This window comes from Salvia hispanica, chromosome 1 (assembly GCF_029641045.1).
Source record: "Salvia hispanica isolate PSC_SH4W2 chromosome 1, Shi_PSC_v1, whole genome shotgun sequence".
In the NCBI taxonomy this organism is placed as follows: Eukaryota; Viridiplantae; Streptophyta; class Magnoliopsida; order Lamiales; family Lamiaceae; genus Salvia; species Salvia hispanica.
Genome location: NC_142692.1, coordinates 1,161,478 through 1,186,760, shown reverse-complemented (window position 1 = coordinate 1,186,760; position 25,283 = coordinate 1,161,478). Strand labels below are relative to the sequence as shown.

At 37.5% G+C, this 25,283-nt stretch overlaps 2 protein-coding genes across 4 annotated transcripts; both read left to right on the top strand.

The window, feature by feature from the left end:
* Window positions 1-14,540: 14,540 nt before the first annotated feature.
* Window positions 14,541-18,063, top strand: LOC125222342 (putative alkaline/neutral invertase D). 3 transcript variants are annotated; one of them, XM_048124872.2, is made up of 5 exons: window positions 14,541-14,686; window positions 15,773-16,227; window positions 16,314-16,745; window positions 16,870-17,428; window positions 17,586-18,063. In XM_048124872.2, the coding sequence occupies exons 2-5, from the start codon at window positions 15,808-15,810 to the stop codon at window positions 17,879-17,881; spliced, it is 1,707 nt and encodes a 568-aa protein (XP_047980829.1). In that variant the 5' UTR covers window positions 14,541-14,686; window positions 15,773-15,807; the 3' UTR covers window positions 17,882-18,063. The 3 variants fall into 3 exon arrangements, with proteins under 3 accessions (XP_047980829.1, XP_047980830.1, XP_088918637.1); XM_048124873.2 differs by having other exon boundaries at window positions 14,583-14,858; XM_089062511.1 differs by lacking the exon at window positions 14,541-14,686 and adding an exon at window positions 14,943-15,442.
* Window positions 18,064-23,222: 5,159 nt separating this feature from the next.
* Window positions 23,223-24,893, top strand: LOC125223435 (transcription factor TCP23-like). Its single transcript, XM_048126581.2, has one exon. The coding sequence runs from the start codon at window positions 23,441-23,443 to the stop codon at window positions 24,653-24,655; it is 1,215 nt and encodes a 404-aa protein (XP_047982538.1). The 5' UTR covers window positions 23,223-23,440; the 3' UTR covers window positions 24,656-24,893.
* Window positions 24,894-25,283: the final 390 nt, after the last annotated feature.

The window sequence follows — 25,283 nt, the reverse complement described above, 5'->3', positions numbered from 1 at the left end:
ATTAGAGCATCCCTAGCGGGTGCAAACTTCCCATAGTCTTCCGAACAGAATTTTCAAAAACACCCCCTGCCACGTTATAAGTGCTTTCCATAGCCTTCTCAGCATTGTCATGTCATAAGGACTTCCCATAGTCTTCCCCGCACAGTGGCGGACATCCCATAGACTTCCCGCATGGACTTTACGCAATAAAAAAAACTCACTATAAATTAAACAATTTACGGAATTAAAATTTCAACACGAATACGGGAAAAATGCAACGATTTTATTTTTAAAAAATGCATACATATACGTTGAATCTATGTAGTTTGCCGCTAGCCGAACGTGGAGTGCCCCCGGCCCGACGGTATGATATGTTTTTGTTTTAGGTATTCATTTTCAACGATAATACATGCTTTTGAGTTTTTAAAAAATCATATATACAGAGTTTGCAACGATTCGTATATCCAGAGTGTGCAACTAGCTGTATATATAGACTGAAAAATAAAATTAAAAATCGTAACGGGACATCCGTAGTGATGCTGCAAAGGCGGGAACGCCGCGGAACTTCCGTGTCCGCACGGGACGTCCGTCCACCTTCCTTCCTCCCCCAATGGCGGACGTCGGGCACGCCGTTCCGACGCCCGGCGGACAGCCGCCACTGATGATGCTGTTAGTGTTAGAGTTTGTATACTAGAAATCACGTTTCGAGTGATTGAATACTGTAAAACTCTTATTTTATTTTCCAATGAATAAAACAGATTATTTTTGTCATAATGTTGTTATGTTTTACATTTAATGGATGTTAATGCATGTTTAAATGTATAAGTTAACTTAACAAAGTCTAAGTCTTTGTTTTAGTAGACCGGTTGTGGGCGTCGTCCACTTTAAGGTAATACGGTCAGTTCTAAACAAAGAAAAATATGAATTTCACAACCTAGATGGAATTAGACTACCCATCGAGAAAGGTTGCAATGTCAGTCCGTATATTTCTAAGCCTTACTGAAATAAGATGACATTGGTGTGGTATAGCACTGAACGGATCTAACAGCAAGACTTGCCTTGGGCTATCTACTGAAAGGCGAGGTCTTGATAAATATTTATTTCTTAATCAATGTAGGTTAGCATTGAGCATACGGTATTGATTATGCATTGCTTTGACTTATCAAATGGTGCGGGTTTTTCGTAGCCCAATTATCCTGATATATTGGGCAGTGGTGATCGATATCTAGCGGTGCTAGGATTGCTATTATATTGAATCGTGCACGAGGTGAGTCTCGTTTGATAATGTCCTCAAGAGGAGCGCGAAACTAAGTTTTATTATTCGGAACCTAGCTAGTTGGAGTATGATTACTCTATGAATAATAAATGAGTGTTTCATGCTAAGTCCACTCTTGGAATTAATAAGAAGTTAATTAATTAAGTCAATAGCAGACATTAATTAATTAATGGACATATTAATCTTAAGCACGGGAAATGAAAGATAAACGGAAACCCGGATTACTTATAATTTCGGATTTGGATGGGGAGAGTTCAATATTACTTCTGTAGTGGCTGCTCGTAATATTCCAATTATAACTTATATTAAATTGTGGGTTCAATTTAATTAGTAAAAAGTAAATTGGATGAGCCCATATCCAAAGCCTTCCATAGATCCCTGTCTGGGCCCAAAAGGAACTTAATATAAATAGGAGAATAAAGGAGACAGAAAATACACAATATCTCATATTGCAATTTTCGAAAATTTCGATCTCTCCCAGCTGTAGGAGATTTCGAATTTGAGTCCTATTCCAAAAAGGATTTCTTCTGTCTTCTTTATTTAAGTCCTAGTATTCTAGTAAGATCAGCCCACACTGATATTAGAGTACAGTTCGGGAACCAGAGAGAAGATTTGTGGTCTAGTACTTAAAGCTACACGTGGAGAAGTCGCTAGCCATCTTCAATTCTTTGGAGAATTAATTAGGTATTATTCTACTCCGTAGAAAAGCATGTTTTAGGTTTTCAATATTCTTAAAGCATGATTAATTCAAGTTATGAGCATGATACATGTGATAATTACGCGAATAGATTTTGTCTAAATAATCTGCTAAATAGATCTGATTATTATGTGATTTATTTACATGCTCTTCCGCTGCGTGCACCAACAATTGGTATCAGAGCCAGTCTTTGGCTCTGATTATTTGGATTTAAATTTCGCGAAATTCATGTATGCATGTCTTGATTGATTACGAAGCATGTTCTTGTGTTTTTATTTTTTATGTTTATGCATGTTGAACTCAAGAACATTCGAATCATAGAACTTGAATTATTCGAACGAACTAGATGTGCGATTCGTCGGCGCTTGCGCCGGGACGAATTGCGCTATGATCGATCGAAGAGGGTTGCCAATCGAGTGGGAGCCGAGGGCGACGGGCATGGGGCGACGCGCCGGCGAGCAAGGGCTCGCGCGCGCCACCGGCCAAGCCCGCCAAACCCTAGCCGGCCCCGATCAAACGCGATGCGACGCGACAGGAGCCGAGGACGTGCGATCACGCGGCGACGCGCATGCGAGCAGGGGCTCGCGCGCGCCGCCGATCGAGACCGCGAGCCCAGGCGGCACCATACGCGTCGGACGGAGGAAGCCTGGCACGGTGGCTCGTCCGAGAACCACCGAGGCGCCGGTCTTCTTCGCAAAACCCTAACCCTAACCCTAATACCGAAACCCTAGCCGACCCAGCCCTAGCGAGGCGCAACCGAGAGCAGCCGCCGGCTGCTGGTGCGCGCGAGCTCGTCGGGCAGTGGGAGATCGCCGGGAGGTCGTGGCTCTGGCTGCGCCTTCTGGCTCGACGACGACGGAGGGTGAAATCTCGGCGGTTGTCCGCCGGGAGGAAGAAGGGAGAAGGAAGAGCGCGCCGTAAGGCGCGGGTTTTCCGGCGGTCGTCGGGGGGCGAACACGCCGTCCCGGCGAGAATCTCCGGGGATATCTTCGTATCTTCGTTGTGTAGATTCGTGCCAACCTCGAATCTCTAGAAATTGACGAAAGATTATTTTAATGATTATTTAATTGTTTAATTAATAGATATCATTAAAAATAATATTATTTAATGAAATAAAACTTTTTGGGAAGATTTCCCTAGATTTTAGGAATATTTGGATTATTTTCTATATCTATGAATATTTTATATCCTAGATGATATAGATAAGAATAATTTAATAGTTTCCTAATTATAATATATATCTAGAATCTATTATAAGATATGATATATATAAGAATACATTAAATAATATAATTGATATTCTTCCTAATCTTGAACTTGGAAATTATATGAATTTGATTTTTCATGTCTAATTAAGATTATAAATAATGTATTTTATTTTAGATATATCTTATAGTAAGACATGAATGAGAATTAAATTCTAGATTAATAGTTTCTATATTAAGATATTAAAGATTATAAAAGATTTAATTATCCAGTAAATTAAATACCAACAGAATTTAATTAGTCTTAATCTGCCTTAAGGCTAAAGGATAATTAATTAAAACCATAACCCAAATATCTAAGCGATAATTATGAACTAATGGTTTATATATGGTCTCCATCGGTTGGACTGCCAAATTTTGTGAAGCTGATTTTCTAATATTATCGCCACCTACAGAGTAGGGACAATAATCCTACGAAAACAGTAAGTTCATAAGGGCGGACTTCTCAAATAATGAATAGAGTGAACTAGAAAGTGATTCCTAATATTATCGCCACCTACAGAGTAGGGACAATAATCCTAAGGAATTGCGAGTTTCAGGGTTCAATCGGAATTTATGAGATAGCTTGATTTTGTTATCAACACATGAACATTGTTATGGGAGTGTGTTGTAGAAATAAAATACTGTAATGCTAAACCAGGTGGTCGTGCTTAGGAAGCATTTGACATGTCAACCTCCAGAGGAGGAAGCTATTGATATGTCGGTGTTGTGACCAGTAAATTGTCGAAATTTTAATGCGTATTAACCTCCTGAGGAGGATACAATTTATTAATTTTGCTGTTGTAAGATTTTGAAAAGTTTTATGGTTAATCTACTCAATTTCCTTACATAAGTTTATGACAAATAGTAAAATCTTCTGTTTGCAGTGCAATAAAATTCGTCAAGATGTCTTTTAATCCTCTTTCTGCCATTCTCAAAGAAAACAAACTCGAAGGCCAAAATTACATCGAATGGAAACAAAACTTGGATATCGTTCTCACAGCAGAAGAGTACAAGTTCGTACTCACTACTCCACGCCCAGCTGTCCCGGCTGCTAGTGCCAGCCAAGCATTGCGAGATGCGCATAGACGGTGGCATAAGGCGAATGAGATGGCTAAGTGCTACATGTTGGCTTCTATGTCATCAGTACTCAAGCATCAGCATTCTGCCATGGAAACTGCCGCCGAGATCATGACAAATCTCGCAAATCTTTTTGGTACTCAGAATCGAACGGCTAAGTCTCAAGCCTTTCGGAGTATCATGACGAAGTCTATGAAGGAAGGCTCGTCTGTGAGGCAACACGTCCTCGAGATGATGAGTCACCTCAACCAGATTGAGGTATTGGGAGGGACGATCGATCCCGAGTCCCAGGTTACTATAATCCTTCAGAGTCTTCCCCCTAGCTTCCAGCAGTTCAAGCTCAACTTTGAGATGAACAAACGGAATTATACTTTAGCAGAGTTGCTGACTGAACTTCAGTCGGCGGAGGACCTTATGGTTCAAGCTAAAGTAGCTATGATGAGTATCGCGCCTAATTCCTCTGGCTCTAAGGCTAGAAGAGGAAAGAAAAAGGCACCGAACCAAGTAGCAGTCAACAATGCTAAGGGAAAGAAGAAACAGCGGGGTGACAAGAAGCAAACTGGAAAATGCTTCAAGTGTGGAGAGAAAGGTCATTGGAAGCCAGATTGTCCTAAAAAGGGCAAGGCTACAGGTATGCACCATGCTCTAGTAGTCGAGTCATGTTTGGCTTTGACATCTACTCATACTTGGGTTATTGATACTGGAGCAACTGATCATATATGTTTTGATCCTGACTTGATGCAGGTGACAAGACGGCTACATGATCGTGAGATAGAGGTCCAGCTGGGCGACGCTACGAAAGTGGCGGCCGTTGCAGTGGGAGACGTTTATTTACGTTTTTCTAGTGATAGATTTTTGATTTTGAAGAATGTTTTGTTGATACCCTCTTTTAGAAGAAATTTAATTTCAGTTTCTAAATTGTCTTATGATGGATATTCGATTTCTTTTAATGACAATTGCGTTATTAAGAAAGATGGTTCTTATATCTGTCGCGGTATCATGGAAAACAATCTGTACACGATCACTTCTACACAATTTAATCAACGTAAATCAGAACTCAATGCTACATCGAAAATTTCTAAGAAAAGAAAAGAACCTTCAACTTCAATGAATGAAACGTACTTATGGCACCTTAGACTTGGTCATGCCAACGAAAGAAGGATTCATGCGATGGTTGATCAAGATCTTATTAAAGGTCTTGAGAAGGAACCGTTTTCGAAGTGTGAGTCCTGTCTCGAAGGCAAGATGACTAAGAGATCTTTTAGATCAAAGGGGAATAGGGCCAAAGAAGTACTTGAGCTCATTCATACTGATGTGTGTGGACCAATGTCAACCGAGGCAAGGGGCGGTTTTCGATATTTCGTCACCTTTACAGATGACTACTCGAAAATCGGATACATCTATTTGATGCGCTACAAGTCTGAAACTTTTGACAAGTTCAAGGAGTTTAAGGCTAAAGTAGAGACGCAACATGGTAAGAGTATCAAATGCCTGCGATCTGATCGCGGAGGCGAATACCTAAGTGCCGAGTTTTTGGACTATTTATCGGTAGCTGGGATTGAATCCCAAACGACTGCGCCGGGCACACCCCAGCAGAATGGCGTGGCTGAAAGAAGGAATAGGACCTTATTAAATATGGTCAGATCGATGATGAGTTATGCACGGTTACCTGTTTCGTTTTGGGGTCATGCTTTGCTTTCTGCAAACTATCTCTTAGACGTCTTACCTTCTAAATCTGTTCCTACTACCCCATATGAGTTGTGGAATGGGCGTAAGCCCAATCTAGAACATCTCAGAGTATGGGGGTGTCCGGCTCATGTATTGGAAAAGGATCCAACTAAGCTGGAATCTAGGACTGAGGTTTGCGTGTTTATAGGATACCCTAGAGGAACGAAAGCTTATGAATTCTATAGTCTCAGAGATCAGAAAGTGATTGTGAGCACTCATGCCACATTCTTAGAGGAAGACTATGTAATGAATCATAAGTCCAGCAGTGAGATTGCTCTAGAAGAGCTAACTCAAGTTTCAACTTCCATTAACCAAGAACAATTACCAAGTGTAACAACAATTCCAGAAACTTCAACTAATACTCCAGATATTGTAGTGCCGCGCCGCAGTGGGAGGGTCTCTCATGAGCCCGATAGATACATTGGTTTGGGTGAGTGTATGGATCACTCCTCGGACAGCAATGTACTGGATCCCTGGAATTTTGCAGAGGCGCAGGCTGATGTCGATCATTGCGAATGGGTGAAAGCAATGGATTCGGAACTACAATCTATGTTAGACAAAGACGTCTACGATTTGTCTGTCCTACCCGAAGGCTGTACTGCCATTGGGAGCAAGTGGATATACAAACGTAAACGTGGACCCGATGGACGAGTTAAAGTCTTCAAGGCAAGACTAGTGGCTAAGGGGTATACCCAAAAGGAAGGTATCGATTACGATGAGACCTTCTCCCCAGTGGCCATGCTCAAATCGATCCGTATACTTTTGTCTATAGCAGCTTACATGGATTGGGAAGTATGGCAGATGGACGTTAAGACTGCGTTTCTAAACGGGAGTCTTGAGGAGACCATCTACATGGAACAACCCGAAGGCTATGTAGTGAAGGGCAAGGAACACATGGTTTGGAAGCTTAAGAAGGCCATTTATGGTCTCAAGCAAGCATCTAGATCATGGAACCAGTGTTTCGATCAAACTGTTCAAAAGTTTGGATTCGAAAAATGCCCTAATGAAAGCTGCGTGTATAAGAAGGTTGAAAAAGGAAATGTTGTGTTCTTAGTTTTGTATGTAGATGACATTCTTCTAATTGGAAACAATAAAAAGATGTTGTCATCAGTGCGAACTTGGTTGTCCAGCCAGTTCGAGATGAAAGATATGGGTGATGCGGGACACATTCTCGGTATCAAGGTTCTTAGGAACCGAGGTAAGAAAATGTTGTGCTTATCCCAAGAATCTTACATCGAAACGGTACTTAGACGCTTTAGCATGCAAGATGCCAAGAAAGGTTTCCTACCTTTTAGACATGGCATCCAGTTGTCTCAAGAGATGTGTCCTAAGACAGCATCTGAGATAGCAGAGATGAGAAGAATACCATATGCCTCGGCAGTTGGTAGTCTCATGTATGCTATGCTTTGTACTAGACCCGATATCTGCTTTGCTGTTGGCATGGTAGCAAGATATCAATCAAATCCCGGCCAAGGACATTGGACTGCCGTAAAGAACATACTCAAGTACCTTAATCGGACTAAGGACTATGTTCTAGTTTACAATGCAGCCGAGCTCTGTCCTTTAGGATATACAGATTCAGACTTTCAGGCTGATCTGGATTCGAGAAAATCAACTTCCGGATATGTGTTTACCTTAGGAGGTGGAGCTATAGTTTGGAAGAGTGTAAAGCAGAAATGCATTGCAGACTCTACCATGGAAGCCGAGTATGTAGCCGCTTCGGAGGCTGCAAAGGAGGCTGTATGGCTTAAGAACTTCCTTCTGGACTTAGGTGTGGTTACGAATATGCCCAAGCGCATCACCGTTTATTGTGATAACTCTGGTGCTGTGGCAAATTCGAGGGAACCACGGGCTCATAAGGCGAGCAAGCACATAGAGAGGAAGTATCATATCATTCGAGATATAGTGCAGAGAGGAGACATACAAGTGGTCAAGATTGAGTCAGAAAACAACCTGGCAGATCCTTTCACGAAGGCGTTAGCGGTAAAGCCGTATGAAAGCCATGTTGAAGGAATGGGAGTTCGACTAATTCAAGACCTCAATCCGCTTTCAGTATAAGTGGGAGATTTAGACGTTAGCACATTTTGTATACTCGAAAGTGTTTTGAGTATAAGTGGGAGATTGTTAGAGTTTGTATACTAGAAATCACGTTTCGAGTGATTGAATACTGTAAAACTCTTATTTTATTTTCCAATGAATAAAACAGATTATTTTTGTCATAATGTTGTTATGTTTTACATTTAATGGATGTTAATGCATGTTTAAATGTATAAGTTAACTTAACAAAGTCTAAGTCTTTGTTTTAGTAGACCGGTTGTGGGCGTCGTCCACTTTAAGGTAATACGGTCAGTTCTAAACAAAGAAAAATATGAATTTCACAACCTAGATGGAATTAGACTACCCATCGAGAAAGGTTGCAATGTCAGTCCGTATATTTCTAAGCCTTACTGAAATAAGATGACATTGGTGTGGTATAGCACTGAACGGATCTAACAGCAAGACTTGCCTTGGGCTATCTACTGAAAGGCGAGGTCTTGATAAATATTTATTTCTTAATCAATGTAGGTTAGCATTGAGCATACGGTATTGATTATGCATTGCTTTGACTTATCAAATGGTGCGGGTTTTTCGTAGCCCAATTATCCTGATATATTGGGCAGTGGTGATCGATATCTAGCGGTGCTAGGATTGCTATTATATTGAATCGTGCACGAGGTGAGTCTCGTTTGATAATGTCCTCAAGAGGAGCGCGAAACTAAGTTTTATTATTCGGAACCTAGCTAGTTGGAGTATGATTACTCTATGAATAATAAATGAGTGTTTCATGCTAAGTCCACTCTTGGAATTAATAAGAAGTTAATTAATTAAGTCAATAGCAGACATTAATTAATTAATGGACATATTAATCTTAAGCACGGGAAATGAAAGATAAACGGAAACCCGGATTACTTATAATTTCGGATTTGGATGGGGAGAGTTCAATATTACTTCTGTAGTGGCTGCTCGTAATATTCCAATTATAACTTATATTAAATTGTGGGTTCAATTTAATTAGTAAAAAGTAAATTGGATGAGCCCATATCCAAAGCCTTCCATAGATCCCTGTCTGGGCCCAAAAGGAACTTAATATAAATAGGAGAATAAAGGAGACAGAAAATACACAATATCTCATATTGCAATTTTCGAAAATTTCGATCTCTCCCAGCTGTAGGAGATTTCGAATTTGAGTCCTATTCCAAAAAGGATTTCTTCTGTCTTCTTTATTTAAGTCCTAGTATTCTAGTAAGATCAGCCCACACTGATATTAGAGTACAGTTCGGGAACCAGAGAGAAGATTTGTGGTCTAGTACTTAAAGCTACACGTGGAGAAGTCGCTAGCCATCTTCAATTCTTTGGAGAATTAATTAGGTATTATTCTACTCCGTAGAAAAGCATGTTTTAGGTTTTCAATATTCTTAAAGCATGATTAATTCAAGTTATGAGCATGATACATGTGATAATTACGCGAATAGATTTTGTCTAAATAATCTGCTAAATAGATCTGATTATTATGTGATTTATTTACATGCTCTTCCGCTGCGTGCACCAACAGTTAGTACTCCCATATTTATTATTACTAAAATAAAACTAAAATAACTTAATAAAATAAATTGCGCTTTGTCTTTAAAATATTTTGTTATATAATATATGCAATGATGTTAACCCAAGTGTGATGCACTACACATTTTATTTTTTCCATAATTATTTAATTTTATGAAATAACTTTATAAAATTATAAATAAAAGTATTTTACATCCACTTACTTTGAAATATATTTTTTCATTTGCAATAACCCATAACATTAATTAATATATTAAATGTATAATTTATTCAATAAATTACAAAGTTTGCAAACTAAAATACATTAAACATACTTTATAGTAGGTATTATGCAATTTATTTAAGTTGCGCCTTAAATCTATTGTTCATAAAATTAAAAAAAAAAAAAAGCATTTTAACAAAATAACCTCATTAATCTCATTGAACAATTCATATCAAATTATCAATAATCTCATTAATTACCAATTAATATGTTAATTAGGAAACAATCCTATAACTGATTATATTCATCAAGAGGTAGTATTTTTTAAACCATTTGTTAATAGGCTTTCTTAAAAAGCTGCTTTACATCTTTGGAACCCCCAATTTATAGGGAGTAGATTCCCTACGCAAGACTCTAGGCATCAAAAGCAGCCATCTATTTCTCTCTCTTCTTTCAATATCTTTTTCCTTTAATAATTTTATATATCTTCCTTTTCTCAATCTTTGTTTCTATATTAAAATAATAAAAAATATTGTATAATCTTAAAATATTGGGCCAATGTTGGGCCAACCTGCAAACACAACATGCCATAGCATCTTTAAATTATGGAAAAATATATTTTATTTTTCCATTCGAGCAAAAACTCACATGTAGAGTATGTTGTACTCTATCTAATAGCTGAGCAGACTGGAGCAGGGGAGGCATAACCACACTCATATAAGGAAGAAAATCCTGCCCCAAGCACTTGCAAAGTGCAAATTCAAGTCACAATATAATTTTAGAAACCTATTCCAACAAAAAAATATATAAAAAATAGTACTGCCTCCGTCCACGAAAATTTGTCCCATTTTTCTATTTCAGTCTGTCTCCAAAAATTTGTCTCATTTCACTTTTACCATTTTTGGTAGTGGACTCCATATTTCACTAACTCATTCTTACTCACATTTTATTATAAAACTAATACTTTAAAAGTAGGACCCACAATCCACTAACTTTTTCACCTCACTTTCCATTACATTTCTTAAAACCCGTGTCCGGTCAAACCGAGACGAATTTTCGTGGACGGATGTGGAGGTAGTAACATTTGAAAATGGATCATTTCAAATCAAATCAATAATTCACCTATCAATGATTCAATATACAAAGATAAATCAATTGTGTTTTAGGCACTTTACTTCAATTCAAATATACTCGTGCTAGTATCTTGATAACTCGAAGAAGTATTGAATATCACAAATGCAAAGTCACGTGCATGTCACGTGTTTGTTTGTCTGTGTTTCAGTGTCCATGCATGACTGCATGTTATGAAAATGAGTAAATTAGATTTTCATTATTTGAAAAGTCAAAGTTATTTTTATTATTTTATTGTAGTTTTAGCGTCTGTGGATAAGATCTCCACTTCATTCTTCGGTTTTCATTACATCATTGTACTTATTTATTTTACTCCCTCCGTCCCCGATTAATTTCACTCTTTGACCGGACACGAATTTTTAAAAATATAAAGAAAAATTAGTTGAAAAAGTTAGTGGAACGTGAGATCCACTTTTTATAATAAAAATAAAATGTGACAATTATTGAGGAACGAACTAAAATGAAAAAGAGTGACAATTTAATTAGGAACGGAGGAAGTAATTTTTATTTTCTTGTTTTAGATGGGGCCCATATAGATTTCCCATCTATTGTAATTTTTTATTATATTTTGAAAGAATTAAATATGGCCAGAAATATAGAATCATGTTTCATATGCGAAGAGTTTGGGTTTAAATGAGTAAGGGTGAAATTGGGTGTAGATTTTGTTTCAAGATTTTGTCTGACTTTAACAATTACAATCGATTTCGATTGTATATACAGATTTTTTTTTTAAATATTGGTTGGCGTAGTTGTCTTTTAATTCTGTGGGTATGTTCGATAAATTGGTAATGCCTGAATATAGATACTTATATGATTATTTTTAAGTGTTTAGTATTATAGTTAACCTATTATGTATATTTGTGTTATCCATCTATGGCCCTCCTCAACATACAAGGATATGTATGTACTCACAAACTTGGTCGGATAGCATTTCTGGCTTTCTGCCTCATTTCTTGTCTACCAAACATCAACGAAAAAAATCCTTATTTGAGCTTATCTTGACACAAAGCCCATATTTCTTATCTTACTTTGCAAATCTTCAGTCTTCTATATCCCATCTTTCTTATGAAACGAGATATGTGGTTATAATCACAATTTTGTCTAAAATATTTTTTAAAAAAATTAGATTTAAAAATATGATGTAATTTCATGGTTCAAAAATAAGTTAAACAACGAGTAACTATATTTACACATATTATATTAGACCGTCCAGAGATGATAGAAATTACTATATTTAGAAGAAAATTATTAATTGATTATTTAATTAATCGTACGAAATTAATATGCTATGTATGATTAGTTAAAAAAAAAGTTATTTTACATCATTCAATTTAATTATAAAATAAGTGAAGTTTTTATTCCTGATAGTAATTTTATAAAATAAAATACGAATAAGAGCTTGGCCATATTCTAAAATTCTATTTCGGCGGAGAATAAAGTTATTCTGGAAAAAAGAACATATAAAATTGGAAATTGATACTTTTCCGTAGATTATTGAGTCAAAAATAGACATCTCATTTTGAAATGGCAATACAAACTCATTAATTTTTCTTTCGACTATATAGAAAAATTAAACACTAGTATAATCGTTGATCTTGAAATTGTTCTTTTTTATGCTAGGAAACAAGAACTGATATGCAAAATTGCCCCACAAATTTAACCTTATTCGTTTGATGAGTCTTATTCAATTAGTATATACTTCAGTCTTCAGATACTAAAGTTTGTGTATTTTTATTAAATGAATATAAAATGAGACAATTCTAAATTTTATATTTTTAAATCAGACGAGGTCAACATAACATGATAATAACTGTTATTTTAATTTTTTTTCCTATGCATATATAAATAAAATTAAATTATGATGCCCACTTCAGTAGGCTTTACTCAAATATTGTGGTCCTCTTTCTAAACTTAAAATAAAATGATGTGACGTACAACTAGTGATGCACAATATAGCCTAATATATTGATTAAATACTATCGAAACCTAACCTCATAATTAATGAGCAATAATCATCTAGCATATACTATGATACTACCTCCGTCCTTCAAAATTTGTCTCACTTTGATCCGGCACGAGTTTTAAAAAATATAATGAAAAATGAGTTGAAAAGGTTAGTGGATTGTGGGTCTTACTTTTATATATTAATTTTATAATAAAATGTGAGTAAGAATGAATTAGTAGAATATAAGATTCACTATCAAAAATGGTAAAAATGAAATAAGATAAATTTTGAGAAACGGATAATGAAAAAATTGGACAAATTTTCAGAGACGGCAGTGGTTAATTTATAAATTTCATTTGTGCTATCACAATTCAAGTACCCTACATTTTTTACACACAAAATTTTGAAATAAAAGATGTCCAATAGTCCACGGTGGGCTATCTTATAATAGTCCATTCTGATAGGCTATCACAATTTAAATAATTTACATATATTTTCATATAAAATGATAAATGATGTTTATAATACGAAGGGTCATAGAATAAACGAAATATAAAATGACAGATGCATTAAGTTATGATTTATGAATGTCATAACTCTCAAGGCCCCTCAATAATTATTTCTACGTCCACCCATAAATGTGGCACTATATCATTATCATTTATTTAATACACTATATCACATAAATTTAATCACCCACATGCTCTAATTCCACAAAATGACAAGGTTTTCTTTGTTTTATTTTTAAAACTGATAGGAGTATCTAATTTGGCACGTAGGTTACGAAACTCTTATTTCGGCTTATAGATTAAAAAAATAGATATGTTAAAACATGTGTCATAGTATGGAGAATAAAATAAAATTACTAAATGAAAAAATATAGTAATAGAGATAGAAAAAAAATGTAACACTACTATTTTTTGTGAAAATAAAATTGACTCTAATATGTTTGAACGTCCCTAAAGAATACAACTCTATTATCACAAAACAGAGGAATTATATTTCTACCTTTTATATCTTGTTTTTTGTATTCAATCATCATACAAAAATATGGTGGTTGTTAGTTTGGAATTTGGATCGTGAATAAGTGTGAATAGTTGATTCGGTTATTGAATGTCGGCAATATTTCTAAAAAGAATATTACTAATATTTTTGTTTAGAAGACCTTTTTTTCCGCACTTTATCGAGGTCTGCTAAGAGCATCTTCGCTGGCGTCCTTTCCACTAGGACTTCTCACAAAAACCTCCTGCCACGTCACTAGGACTTCCCATCCCACCGCACAACACTAGAACTTTCCGCAATAAAATAAAATCACAATTATTCAATTTATACGTTTCAAATTTACGAAATTTAACGAGCCGTATATATAGAGCCGTATTTATAGCGTTTAAAAAAAATTAAATTTTAACTCGGACGTCCGACCCCCTCCACAATGGCGGACGTCAGATAGGACATCGCGAGGACATCCGACGGGCTAATGGGACAGGCGTATCCGACCTTTTGCTCCACAATGACGGACGTCGGGTAGGACTTCCGTGACGTCCGCCGTTGGAGATGCTCTAAAAATTAGTGGAGTAATTGTGTTTTTACTTTTATTTCATTTATCCAATAAAAATAATTTTTATATATTTATAAAAGGTTTTATTTAGTTGGTTTGGCTCTATAAATAAAACCTCAGCCCAAATTGATCTTTTTTTCCTCTCTCCTCCAATTTTTCACACTCCTCTCTCTTTCTCCCGCCGCCGTCTCATCTCTCCCGCCGGATTCCCCCTTTCTTCCATTTCTCGGCTTACATATCTCCAAGGTCAGCTCTCTCCCCCCTCTCTCTCGATCCGACGATAGAGCTTTAGATCGACTACACCCTTCCACTTCTTGCTGACCCGTTTCAGCAACTGATTCTCTCAATTTCCCCCTTTTCCGCTCCACGCCCTTTTCAATTTCTGCTATTTTTCACGTGATTTTGTCCCTCAATTTCTGTAATGCGCCTTCCCTTCTCTCTTTCTTTTTTCCCACTTCACTTTTCTTCATTAAGATTCAATCTTTATACATTTTCACCTCTGAATTTGCCCGTGATTTCGGGGATATTTTAATTCTTAAACCTCAATAAAAAAAATATTTTCTTGCTTTTTATAATCCGTGCATATATGTTTAATGATAGGTTGTGTGGCTAAATTTGTCAACCGTTTAGGTAGACTAATTAATTGAGCCGTTTATTCTTGCAAGATTTTAGATATTGATTTCTTGCCAAATTTCTACTTATATTTTAGTTGCCTCCAAGATTGTGTAGCTTCATTTTTCCTTTCTATGATTACTTGCTAGTGGTTTCCTTATTTTTGTGGATAAAGATGTGGATTGTGTGTAAATATGGATAAGAATTTTACTTATATGGAGATCTTAGTTTATTTGTTCCTATTTATACAGTTGTTGGATAAGATCATATTTATTTTGCTAATATGTAATCTTGTGTCCTTTACTCATCTTCTTGGTCCAATTTGTTCTTTCATTTCTTGTGGAGTTTGATTTTTGGGATTGATTTTCATCTTTTTCTGCTGACATTGTGGTAAGTCTAGAAGTTAAGAGGTGTGTGTGTAGTTCATTGTGTTGGTTTTTGTAGTTTTAGACATTCTATTTCTTGATAGGCATATTATCTATATAGACTAATTGCATTTTTCGTGGTCTGGTAATCGCACCCTCCACGGGATTCGAACTTTGGACCATGAAAGTGCAGTTATTTTATATGTTAATTGCAAATGGTTCGCAATTTTTACACTAAACGAAGTTTTTATTTGATCCTTATAAATAGTTATGCTTGCTTACTGATTTTAGCATTGTGTACTTGTGTTTCTGTGTATCATTTTTCACTGATGGTTAATAGTTCTTGGTGATACAGAGAGTAGAACTCGTGTCTGGAGGTCTTAGAAGGCTATGGATTGCGTCAAGGTTCTTCTTGATGGTGGAAAGGGGGGAGTGGAGGGTGCAAAAGAGCCGGGGCTCAAGAATGTGAGCTCCCACTGCTCAATATCAGAGATGGATGATTTTGACCTCTCTAAGCTACTTGAGAAGCCTAGATTGAACATTGATAGGCAGAGGTCATTCGATGAGAGATCATTGAGCGAGTTGTCGGTTGGTCTGTCGAGAGGTTTAGACAATTACGATAGTTACTCACCTGGGCGGTCAGGATTGGATACCCCTGCCTCGTCTGCTAGGAACTCATTCGAACCACATCCAATGGTTGCTGATGCTTGGGAAGCCCTCAGACGCTCGTTGGTGCACTTTCGTGGTCAGCCAGTTGGCACAATTGCTGCTTACGATCACGCTTCTGAGGAGGTCTTGAATTATGATCAGGTGCTGCTCTTTTTCTTGGAAAAAACTTGATTGCAAATCGTAATTTTGGCAAAATCTCTCTGATGTGTGATTGTGACTTACTGCAGGTGTTTGTTCGAGATTTTGTGCCGAGTGCGTTGGCCTTTTTGATGAACGGGGAGCCGGATATAGTCAAGAACTTTCTGTTGAAGACTCTCCAACTTCAAGGATGGGAGAAGAGAATAGACCGATTCAAGCTTGGCGAGGGTGCTATGCCGGCTAGTTTCAAAGTGCTCCACGACCCTGTTCGCAAGACTGACACAATCATAGCAGATTTCGGAGAAAGTGCTATTGGAAGAGTGGCGCCAGTTGATTCCGGTTTCTGGTGGATAATTCTCCTCCGAGCATACACAAAATCGACGGGTGACCTCTCTCTGGCAGAGACTCCTGAGTGCCAGAAGGGGATGAGGCTTATCTTGGCCTTGTGTCTGTCCGAAGGTTTTGACACGTTCCCTACTTTGCTGTGTGCTGATGGTTGCTCGATGATTGATCGTAGAATGGTGAGACATCTTATAACTCTTTCTAGCATGCTTGTTTATGATGTATAGATTGAGGAATTGAGTCAAGTTAGGGATTTCGATTTTGGGGGGTGCTTATATCAATTTCGAATCTTTAAATTTGCAGGGAATCTATGGCTACCCCATCGAGATCCAGGCGCTCTTCTTTATGGCTCTAAGATCTGCTCTATCCATGTTGAAGCACGACGCAGAAGGCAAGGAGTTCATCGAGAGAATAGTGAAGCGCCTCCACGCTATGAGTTACCACATGAGGAGTTACTTCTGGCTCGATTTCCAACAATTGAACGACATATACCGGTACAAAACCGAGGAATACTCTCACACTGCTGTCAACAAGTTCAACGTGATCCCTGATTCGATCCCGGACTGGGTGTTCGACTTCATGCCAACGCGTGGTGGTTATTTCATCGGAAATGTGAGCCCCGCGAGGATGGATTTTAGATGGTTTGCTCTTGGTAATTGTGTTGCCATATTGTCTTCCCTTGCCACTCCCGAGCAAGCTTCTGCTATCATGGACCTTTTCGAGGAGAGATGGGAGGAGCTCGTCGGAGAAATGCCCTTGAAGATATGCTATCCGGCTATTGAAAGCCACGAGTGGCGGATTGTGACCGGATGTGACCCAAAGAACACGAGATGGAGCTATCACAACGGAGGTTCTTGGCCAGGTGAGTGTCACCTTCCGAACTCGTATCTGATCATCGTTGTTTGTTAGCGTTTCGATTTGAAACGAGACTCCTCTTTTTCCGTAAATCAATATGTTAGAATCCATTCACTAAACACTCTTGTATGTTATTGCTAAAATCTCTTGCATCTTTGGAGCAGTGCTTCTGTGGTTGCTAACAGCTGCGTGCATCAAAACCGGGCGCCCACAAATCGCGAGACGAGCAATCGACCTTGCAGAGAGCCGCTTGCTGAAGGACAGCTGGCCTGAGTACTACGACGGGAAGCTAGGGAGATACATTGGGAAGCAAGCGAGAAAATACCAGACGTGGTCCATTGCCGGATACCTCGTGGCAAAGATGATGCTTGAAGATCCCTCACACTTGGGTATGATCTCGCTCGAAGAGGACAAGCAGATGAAACCCATCCTCAAGAGATCCTCGTCGTGGACCTGCTGATCAAAGGGAGCAGCGCGTGAGACGAGACACGAGACGCGGTTTGGAATCGGAACTATGATTCTTTGGTGGTTTCTCCCCCCTTGTTTGTAGGTTTGGGTTCAAGATTTGAGTGTAATTAGTCTCTAGCAAGACTTTATATCTCTTCCCTTAATTCTCCTAATAAAGAAAAAACAATTTCATCATATGTGGTTTATGTTTGCTCTTCAAAGGGAATTTTCTCAATTTGAAGATTTTGTTGGTTCTATGCCCAAGTTTATTGATATGCTACTTTTGTGTTCATTTCTTTTTGAATTTAATGTATAGAATTATAAGTGAACTTTTTTGAATTCAAGCTATAAAGGTAAATATTCGATATATTCTTTAAAAATAAATTACTTTATTACAAAAAGTATAATATGGCCCCTAGAAATATACTCCCTCCGTCCCGCTTTAGCAGTCCCATTGACTTTTCTATCCTCTTTTTATAAAAATGATAAAAAATAGTTAAAGTCGAGAAATGGTAAAGTAAGAGAGACAATAATATAGTCGAGAAATGGTAAAGTAAGAGAGACAATAATATAGAGAAGAGTCTTATCTACATTATTGTCTCTTTTACTTTACCATTTCTCGACTTTAACTATTTTTTATCATTTTACAAAAAGAAGGCGGAAAAGTCAATGGGACTGCTAAAGTGGGACGGAGGAAGTACTATAATGTAACATGGAGAAATCATGCATTCTCATGATTGGTAACATGAGAATTAAATTGCTTTTTCCTTTTTGATTTTTCTTAGTGTATTTAAATTTATGAGGAGTAAATTAGGGAAGGCCACCATGATTTTAATTTAATAAAAAGAAAAGAAAAGTGAGAGTTAGGTGGTGTTATTGCAGTGATGAGCTGGTAGTTTTGTTGCAATGTGTGGAGCTGACCTGTCCAACCTTAGCTTTTGCTTGAAAGAAATGGACTCATTTATTCAAACCTATGATTTGTCACCTTCATTGCTTCATCTCTTATCACCCTTTGAGCTTGAAGCCATCATATATCTCTTTCGAGTTCGATTTTATAATATCTTGTTGTCGACTCATTTTTTAGATTTATATTTATGACTATTACTTGCCAATTGATCTCTACCCCTCACTTTTTCGAGTTTGAAATAATCATATCTCGATTTTTGTAGTACTCTCTTATTTTGTTATACTCTTAGTCATTTTCTGAAAAGAGTCAATTTTTCGTTGTAAGATTTTATGTAATGGGAAATTTGGAAAAAGTTGAAGTTAAAGGTTTTGAGGACTGACAATTTGAAAATACATCAAACTTGTAACATAATTTAAATCTTTAATAATGAAGTGAAAAAATACATGAACTTTTAGTAGGCAAATAATTTTTCTCAATCAAGTATTCGCACCAGATTAAATTAAGGTGTTAAAATTAGTTTTATATATTTTGGGATGAAACGACATTGCTATGGTATAGTTATACATTTTGACATGCCAATTAAGACCAAGATAATGTTGCTATGGGCATTTCGGTATATGCCACTTTGGATTATGTTTGGATGGTGGACTGCAACAGACATTTGATATTGTCTACTTTAGATCAAGCTCGTATGATTTTGTTTTTGGGTCACTTCCAAAACGCCTCAAACTGATTAGGGGTTGGATAAGATTATGTACACTTTCCAACAGACGCAGTCGACACGTCGAGACATTACGGGCCCGACTCGAACTTGAGTCATAACTCAACCTGGCTCTGATACCACTAGTCAGGATTGTCGGCGCCAACAGTATTAGTTTGATATTGTCCGCTTTGGGTCAAGCCCGCAGATATTTGTTTTTGGGTGACTCCCAAAAGACGTTAAATTAATTGGGATTGGACAGAAATTATATACACCTTCCAACTTTCGTTAAATTCGTGAGATAGGATTGGTTTGTCCTTAACAGATTCAATTTGGACAAAATGCGATTTGTGAAAAATTGATTACACTCTAATAATTCATGTATTTTTTTTTATCATATTATAAGTTACTGGTAAAATATTCTGATATTTTAATAATCGCTTTAAATGTCGCTGAATGTTGATAATAGCACATGGAAAAGCAAACATAATCGGATTAATGATTGAAAAGAAAAAACAATCAGTCATCCTAATCCTGAAATCTATATAAATAATAAAAAAAAGTATTTGTTGGATTAAAAAAAGGCAACAAAAGCTAGACAAAGACTTCAGCCTAAGCTTTTGGTTAGGAATGTCTCCCAATCCTCATATTTTTTCTAGTCTACTTTGTCCAATTATTTTACCATTCAAATATCTTTAGCCGCCTTCCTCACCATGCAATTATTAACATGAGAATCACATCAACATTATTTTAAAAAGAAAAACGACAAAATAATTCCAACCACAACATATTTTGAAAATTATAATCATAAAATAAATATCTATAATATTGGTAGATATAGGTAATTAGATCCGAATTTCTGTATAAAAATAGTACTCTGGTGTTCGGTCTGCAAGATTGTATCCCGGATTAAATTAGTAGTGCATTAGAAATTAGTCACTCACCTCTTAAAAGGCCTCATAAGGGGGAGAGTTATCCACACTTATATAGAGGAGCTAGGTAGGATCATCACCAAGCCGATGTGAGACAAGGATTTGGAGAATTTAACACGCCCCCTCACGTGTGGGTCGGAATGACACATCGGACTTCGTCACGTGGGTAGGCAAGAGAATAGATAAACCATCATCGACTTGGGCCCTGCTCTTGATACCATATTAGAAATGAGCCACTCACCCCTTAAATGACCTTATAAGGGGGAGGGTTATCCGCACTTATATAGATTAGATTGGATCTTCATCAAGTCAATGTGGGACAGAATTTTAGATAGTTTAACATAGTGTGTTTGATTCATGAGATTTAGTCCCTCAACTCAATTCTAGATGGATAATCATGTGATAATTAATCATAACTAATCACATATGATTAAAATAATCTCATAGCTCGATATTAAATTTTATATTAATAATATTTTACTTTGGAAACCAAACACCAGCCTACTCTGTATAATAAATAAAATGAGGAAGCCTCAACTTATCTAATGTGACACTCTATTTTAAAGTCAATCAAATTTTATTTTTATTTCATTTCTTTGATAATGAAATTTGTAATATTTGGTTTAAATTATGTAGTGACAGCAACTTAGGTGGGGACGACTTTCTCAATTAGTACTCTTCCCCTATGCTGATTCTTATAAATAGCATAGTCCTATTCTGCAACCAAAGTTATTATAGTTTATTAGGTAATTTCAGAGACCGGTAAAAAAATATTAAATACTAAGTCCAGTTGCATTTTGTTTGATGCGATATGATCCAAAATTAGACACATGGCAAATAATTATTGCATGGGTAAATTGCCGGAAAATATGAAGTCAGGGATAAAATCTGTTTCATTCTACCATTTTGAAAAATCAGAAAAATTTAGGTTTGAATTTGTTCTTAATTATTTATGAGACAATTGTATTTGTTGAAAAATCTTAGGTGACTTCATTCGAGAAGAATTCAGCAATTTTGTCTATTTATAAAAATTATGATATTGGTTAGGTAAAAACTATGAATAATATACATAGATGACTATAAATTTTTATTATAGGATAAATTAAAGATAAATCCGAATTTCAAAATTATTTTGGATTTTAAAAATTACGGAGGCTGGACCAAATTTGACCGAACTTTATTCTTGTGACAATATGCCCTTCTTGCATATGCCAGTCATCTGAATTTTACATGCCAATAAAAATAAATAAAAGTTTTATTATCTATAGTTAAATTTTTGATGAATCAATTTATCATTATAGCTAGTAGAATGAAAAATTAATCATCATTCTGAATTACTTGCTCCGTCGCACTTTAGGAGCTCGGTTGGCCATTTTTTAGGTGTCCCAGTTTAGGAGTCCCGTTTAGAATATTTCATAAATGGTCATAGACACCATATTCCACTAATCTTTTTTCAATCACTTTTTATAACTAATAGAACTATATAAAAGTAATATCCACATTCCACTATCTCTTTTTACCTATTTTCCTTTACATTTCTTAAAACTCATGCTGAACTCAAATAGGACTCCTAAAGTGGGACGGAGGAAGTATTAAAGTCATGTACAATTTCTTCTGTCCCATTAAAAAGAGTTTTTCAATTTGAGTTGTCCCATTAAAAATGACATCTTTTCTAAAATGAAAATAACAACTATCTCTAGATTTTATCACTTTTATTTTATTCTTTATGCACTTAATTTATAAAATAATAGTTCTATATAAAATCTCATATAAAAAAATAAGTATTTCGTATTTATAGTATCACTCATTTAAGCCACGTAAATAATTTTTATACCGCTAAAAATTATAGCGGTGGTGTGTTTGTGGGAATCACCGTAGAAAGATATGCACACCACATGTATCAACATCGATTTTTTCTTCATTCTTTATACATTCCAAATTAATTCTAAAATGACTGTGTATATTGGAATCAATTAAGCCATTATTTAAACAGTTGATCCAACCATAATTCAATACTATCAAAGTTTCAAATAGTACAATCTTACTGATACACATTCACTCTTCCACAATTTAATTTCAGTGACCGACTACCCCCAAACAAAAAACACCATTATTCTTATTATTCGGTGGGAATGTTCTAAATGTAAAAATATACTAGCAATTTCATTACACACGTCATGTAATAGTAGTCGGTGATAAAATATACTCTCTCCGTTCCTGATTAAGAGTCACACTTTTCTTTTTCGGTCCGTCCTCAATTAAGAGTCACACTTCATTTTTACCATAAATAGTAAGTAGGTCCCACGTTCCATTAACTCAATTCACTCACATTTTATTATAAAATCAATATAAAAAAAAATGGGTGCCCGCAGGGGCATAGCGCAGTTGGCAACAGAGGGACAGATCTTGCTGCAATGAGCATGGGTTCGAATCCCACTAATGTCGTGTAGTTGCTTCCATCTCTGAGGCCTTGGGAGATGGCTTCTAGCAGTCAGTGGGTTAAGGCCTCCCCAAAAAATGGATTCCATATCCCAAAAACTTTTTAAACCAATTTTTTTTTATATTTCTTAAAATGATATTCTTAAAACTCGTGCCCAGTCAAAATGTGACTCTTAATCGTGGACGGAGGGAGTATATACATTTTATACTCGTCAATATTATTAGTAATTAAACATGATTGTGTGAAAATTGAAATACTGTCTATATAAAAAAGCAAAAAAACAAAAGATGGAGCCAGCTAAAATGCACTGTGACAAATATTAATTGCAGAAAGACCCCACGGGTGGGCTTCTCTTTCTGCAAACATTTATTCATCTTTTTGTGTCTGGTCCCCCACTCTCTCTCTCCTCTCTCTCTCCTAAGACACCAGTCAACCACCAATTCCTTCTTCCACTTGCTCACTTCCCTCTACACACTTTGCAATTCCATCTTGTTTTCTCCCCATCTCCCTATTGATTCTTCAATCCCATGATTGGGGCTGCCTTTGATCTGATTTTCCTCAACAAACCTCCCCTCCAAAATTGAAAAAAAAAAATGGAATTTATGGAGACACACACCAAAAATCAAGGAGCCAATAATAACTCGAACCCGGACCACCACCGCGACCTCCTCCACCACCGCCTCCAAAGTCAAACCGAACCCGGTTCTGGGTCCGGTCCAGCCCCACCCCATGGTCCATTCATGGGCTCCATCTCCCTCCAACAACCAACAAACTTAGCCCACTCCCCTTCCTCCACCTCCTCCTCCTCCGCCACTTCCACAGCCATCATCGCTGTTGCTGTTGGCAACAGCAACAGCAACAGCGATGAGAATAACAACGGCTCCCTGACGGCCACTAAGGCAGTGGCCGCCAAGAAGCCGTCCAAGGACCGCCACACGAAGGTGGACGGACGCGGGCGGCGCATACGGATGCCGGCCCTGTGCGCCGCCCGCGTCTTCCAGCTGACGCGGGAGCTCGGCCACAAGTCGGACGGCGAGACCATCGAGTGGCTCCTCCACCAGGCCGAGCCGGCGATCGTCGCCGCCACCGGCACCGGCACGATTCCGGCGAACTTCTCGACGCTCAACGTGTCGATGCGGAGCAGCGGCACCACCATCTCCGCCCCGCCGTCGAAGTCCGCGCCGCTCTTCCTCGGCGGCGCCGGTGGGATGCTCGGGTTCCACCACCAGCTCGCCTCCGCCTCCCATTTCGGGCCGGACCCGGACGAGAATAGTTACCTCAAGAAACGGTTCAGGGAGGACGCGAGCGGCGCCGGTTCTCCTAAATCAGGGAGAACCGGCGGCCAGGAGCAAGAACCGGGTCAAGAGAACAAACCCGGTTCTTCCCAGCCGGCCGGGTACATCCAGGCTCCCGCCATGTGGGCGGTGGCCCCCGCCGCCGCCAACGTCGGGAATGCCTTCTGGATGCTCCCGGTCACAGGGAGCGCGGCCGCGACGACGGCCGGGCAGCAGGAGTGGCAGTACAAGACAACCACAGCGCAAAGAATCGGCGGGTTCGAGTTCCCAGGAACCGGCCGGTTCAACCCGGTTCAACTTGGGTCGATTATGCAGCAACCGGTTCATCAGCTCGGGTTGGGCGTGACCGAGACAAACATGGGAATGCTAGCGTCCATGAACGCGTACAACAACAGCAACAACAACAACGACCACAGCAGAATCGATCTCGGCATGAATTTGGACCACCACCACCACTCGAGCCAGCCGCAACAAAGCAACAGCGGCGATGAAAACGCCAAAGATTCACAATAGTTTGGAAAAAATTGAGTTTGCATCATCACCCTTCCAATTCCTTTGCTTGTAGTAGTATTTATTTTACCTTTTCAATTTTTTTTATAGCTTAGGGTAAAAATGATAAAGATTTGTGTGCATATCTATTTATTTTTTAACTGCTGTTGGCTTTGCTAAGTAATTAAGTCACTTTCTTGATTAGGCAACATAGCATTTTATGGAACAACAAATTTGAGAATGTTGGCTTCAAAATAGAAAATTGTGGGAGTTGTGTAATGATTTTATTTTTAGGAGTAAATATTTCAGTGCAGAAAACCCTGAGTCTTGAAGTTTGTGATTATTAAATTATTAAATAATTGACTGTACTCATTCTGTTTTGAGTAATTTACTGATTGAAATAATTGGTTGACTTTTTCTTTTGTTTAGGTCTCTATTTTCATTACTACTACATTTTTTTTATTTATCGAGAGAGAGAGATGTGAGATTATTGATTAGTTTAACTGGAACAAAATGGATGCTACTCGTGCCGACACTCTGTTGTTCTTTGTCTATTTTCTCTCTCTGCAAATGCATAATTTGGAATATTGCAAGCTTCTTCCAATAATTTATAGGTTATAGTATTATATAAAAAATATTTAAAAAAAAACAT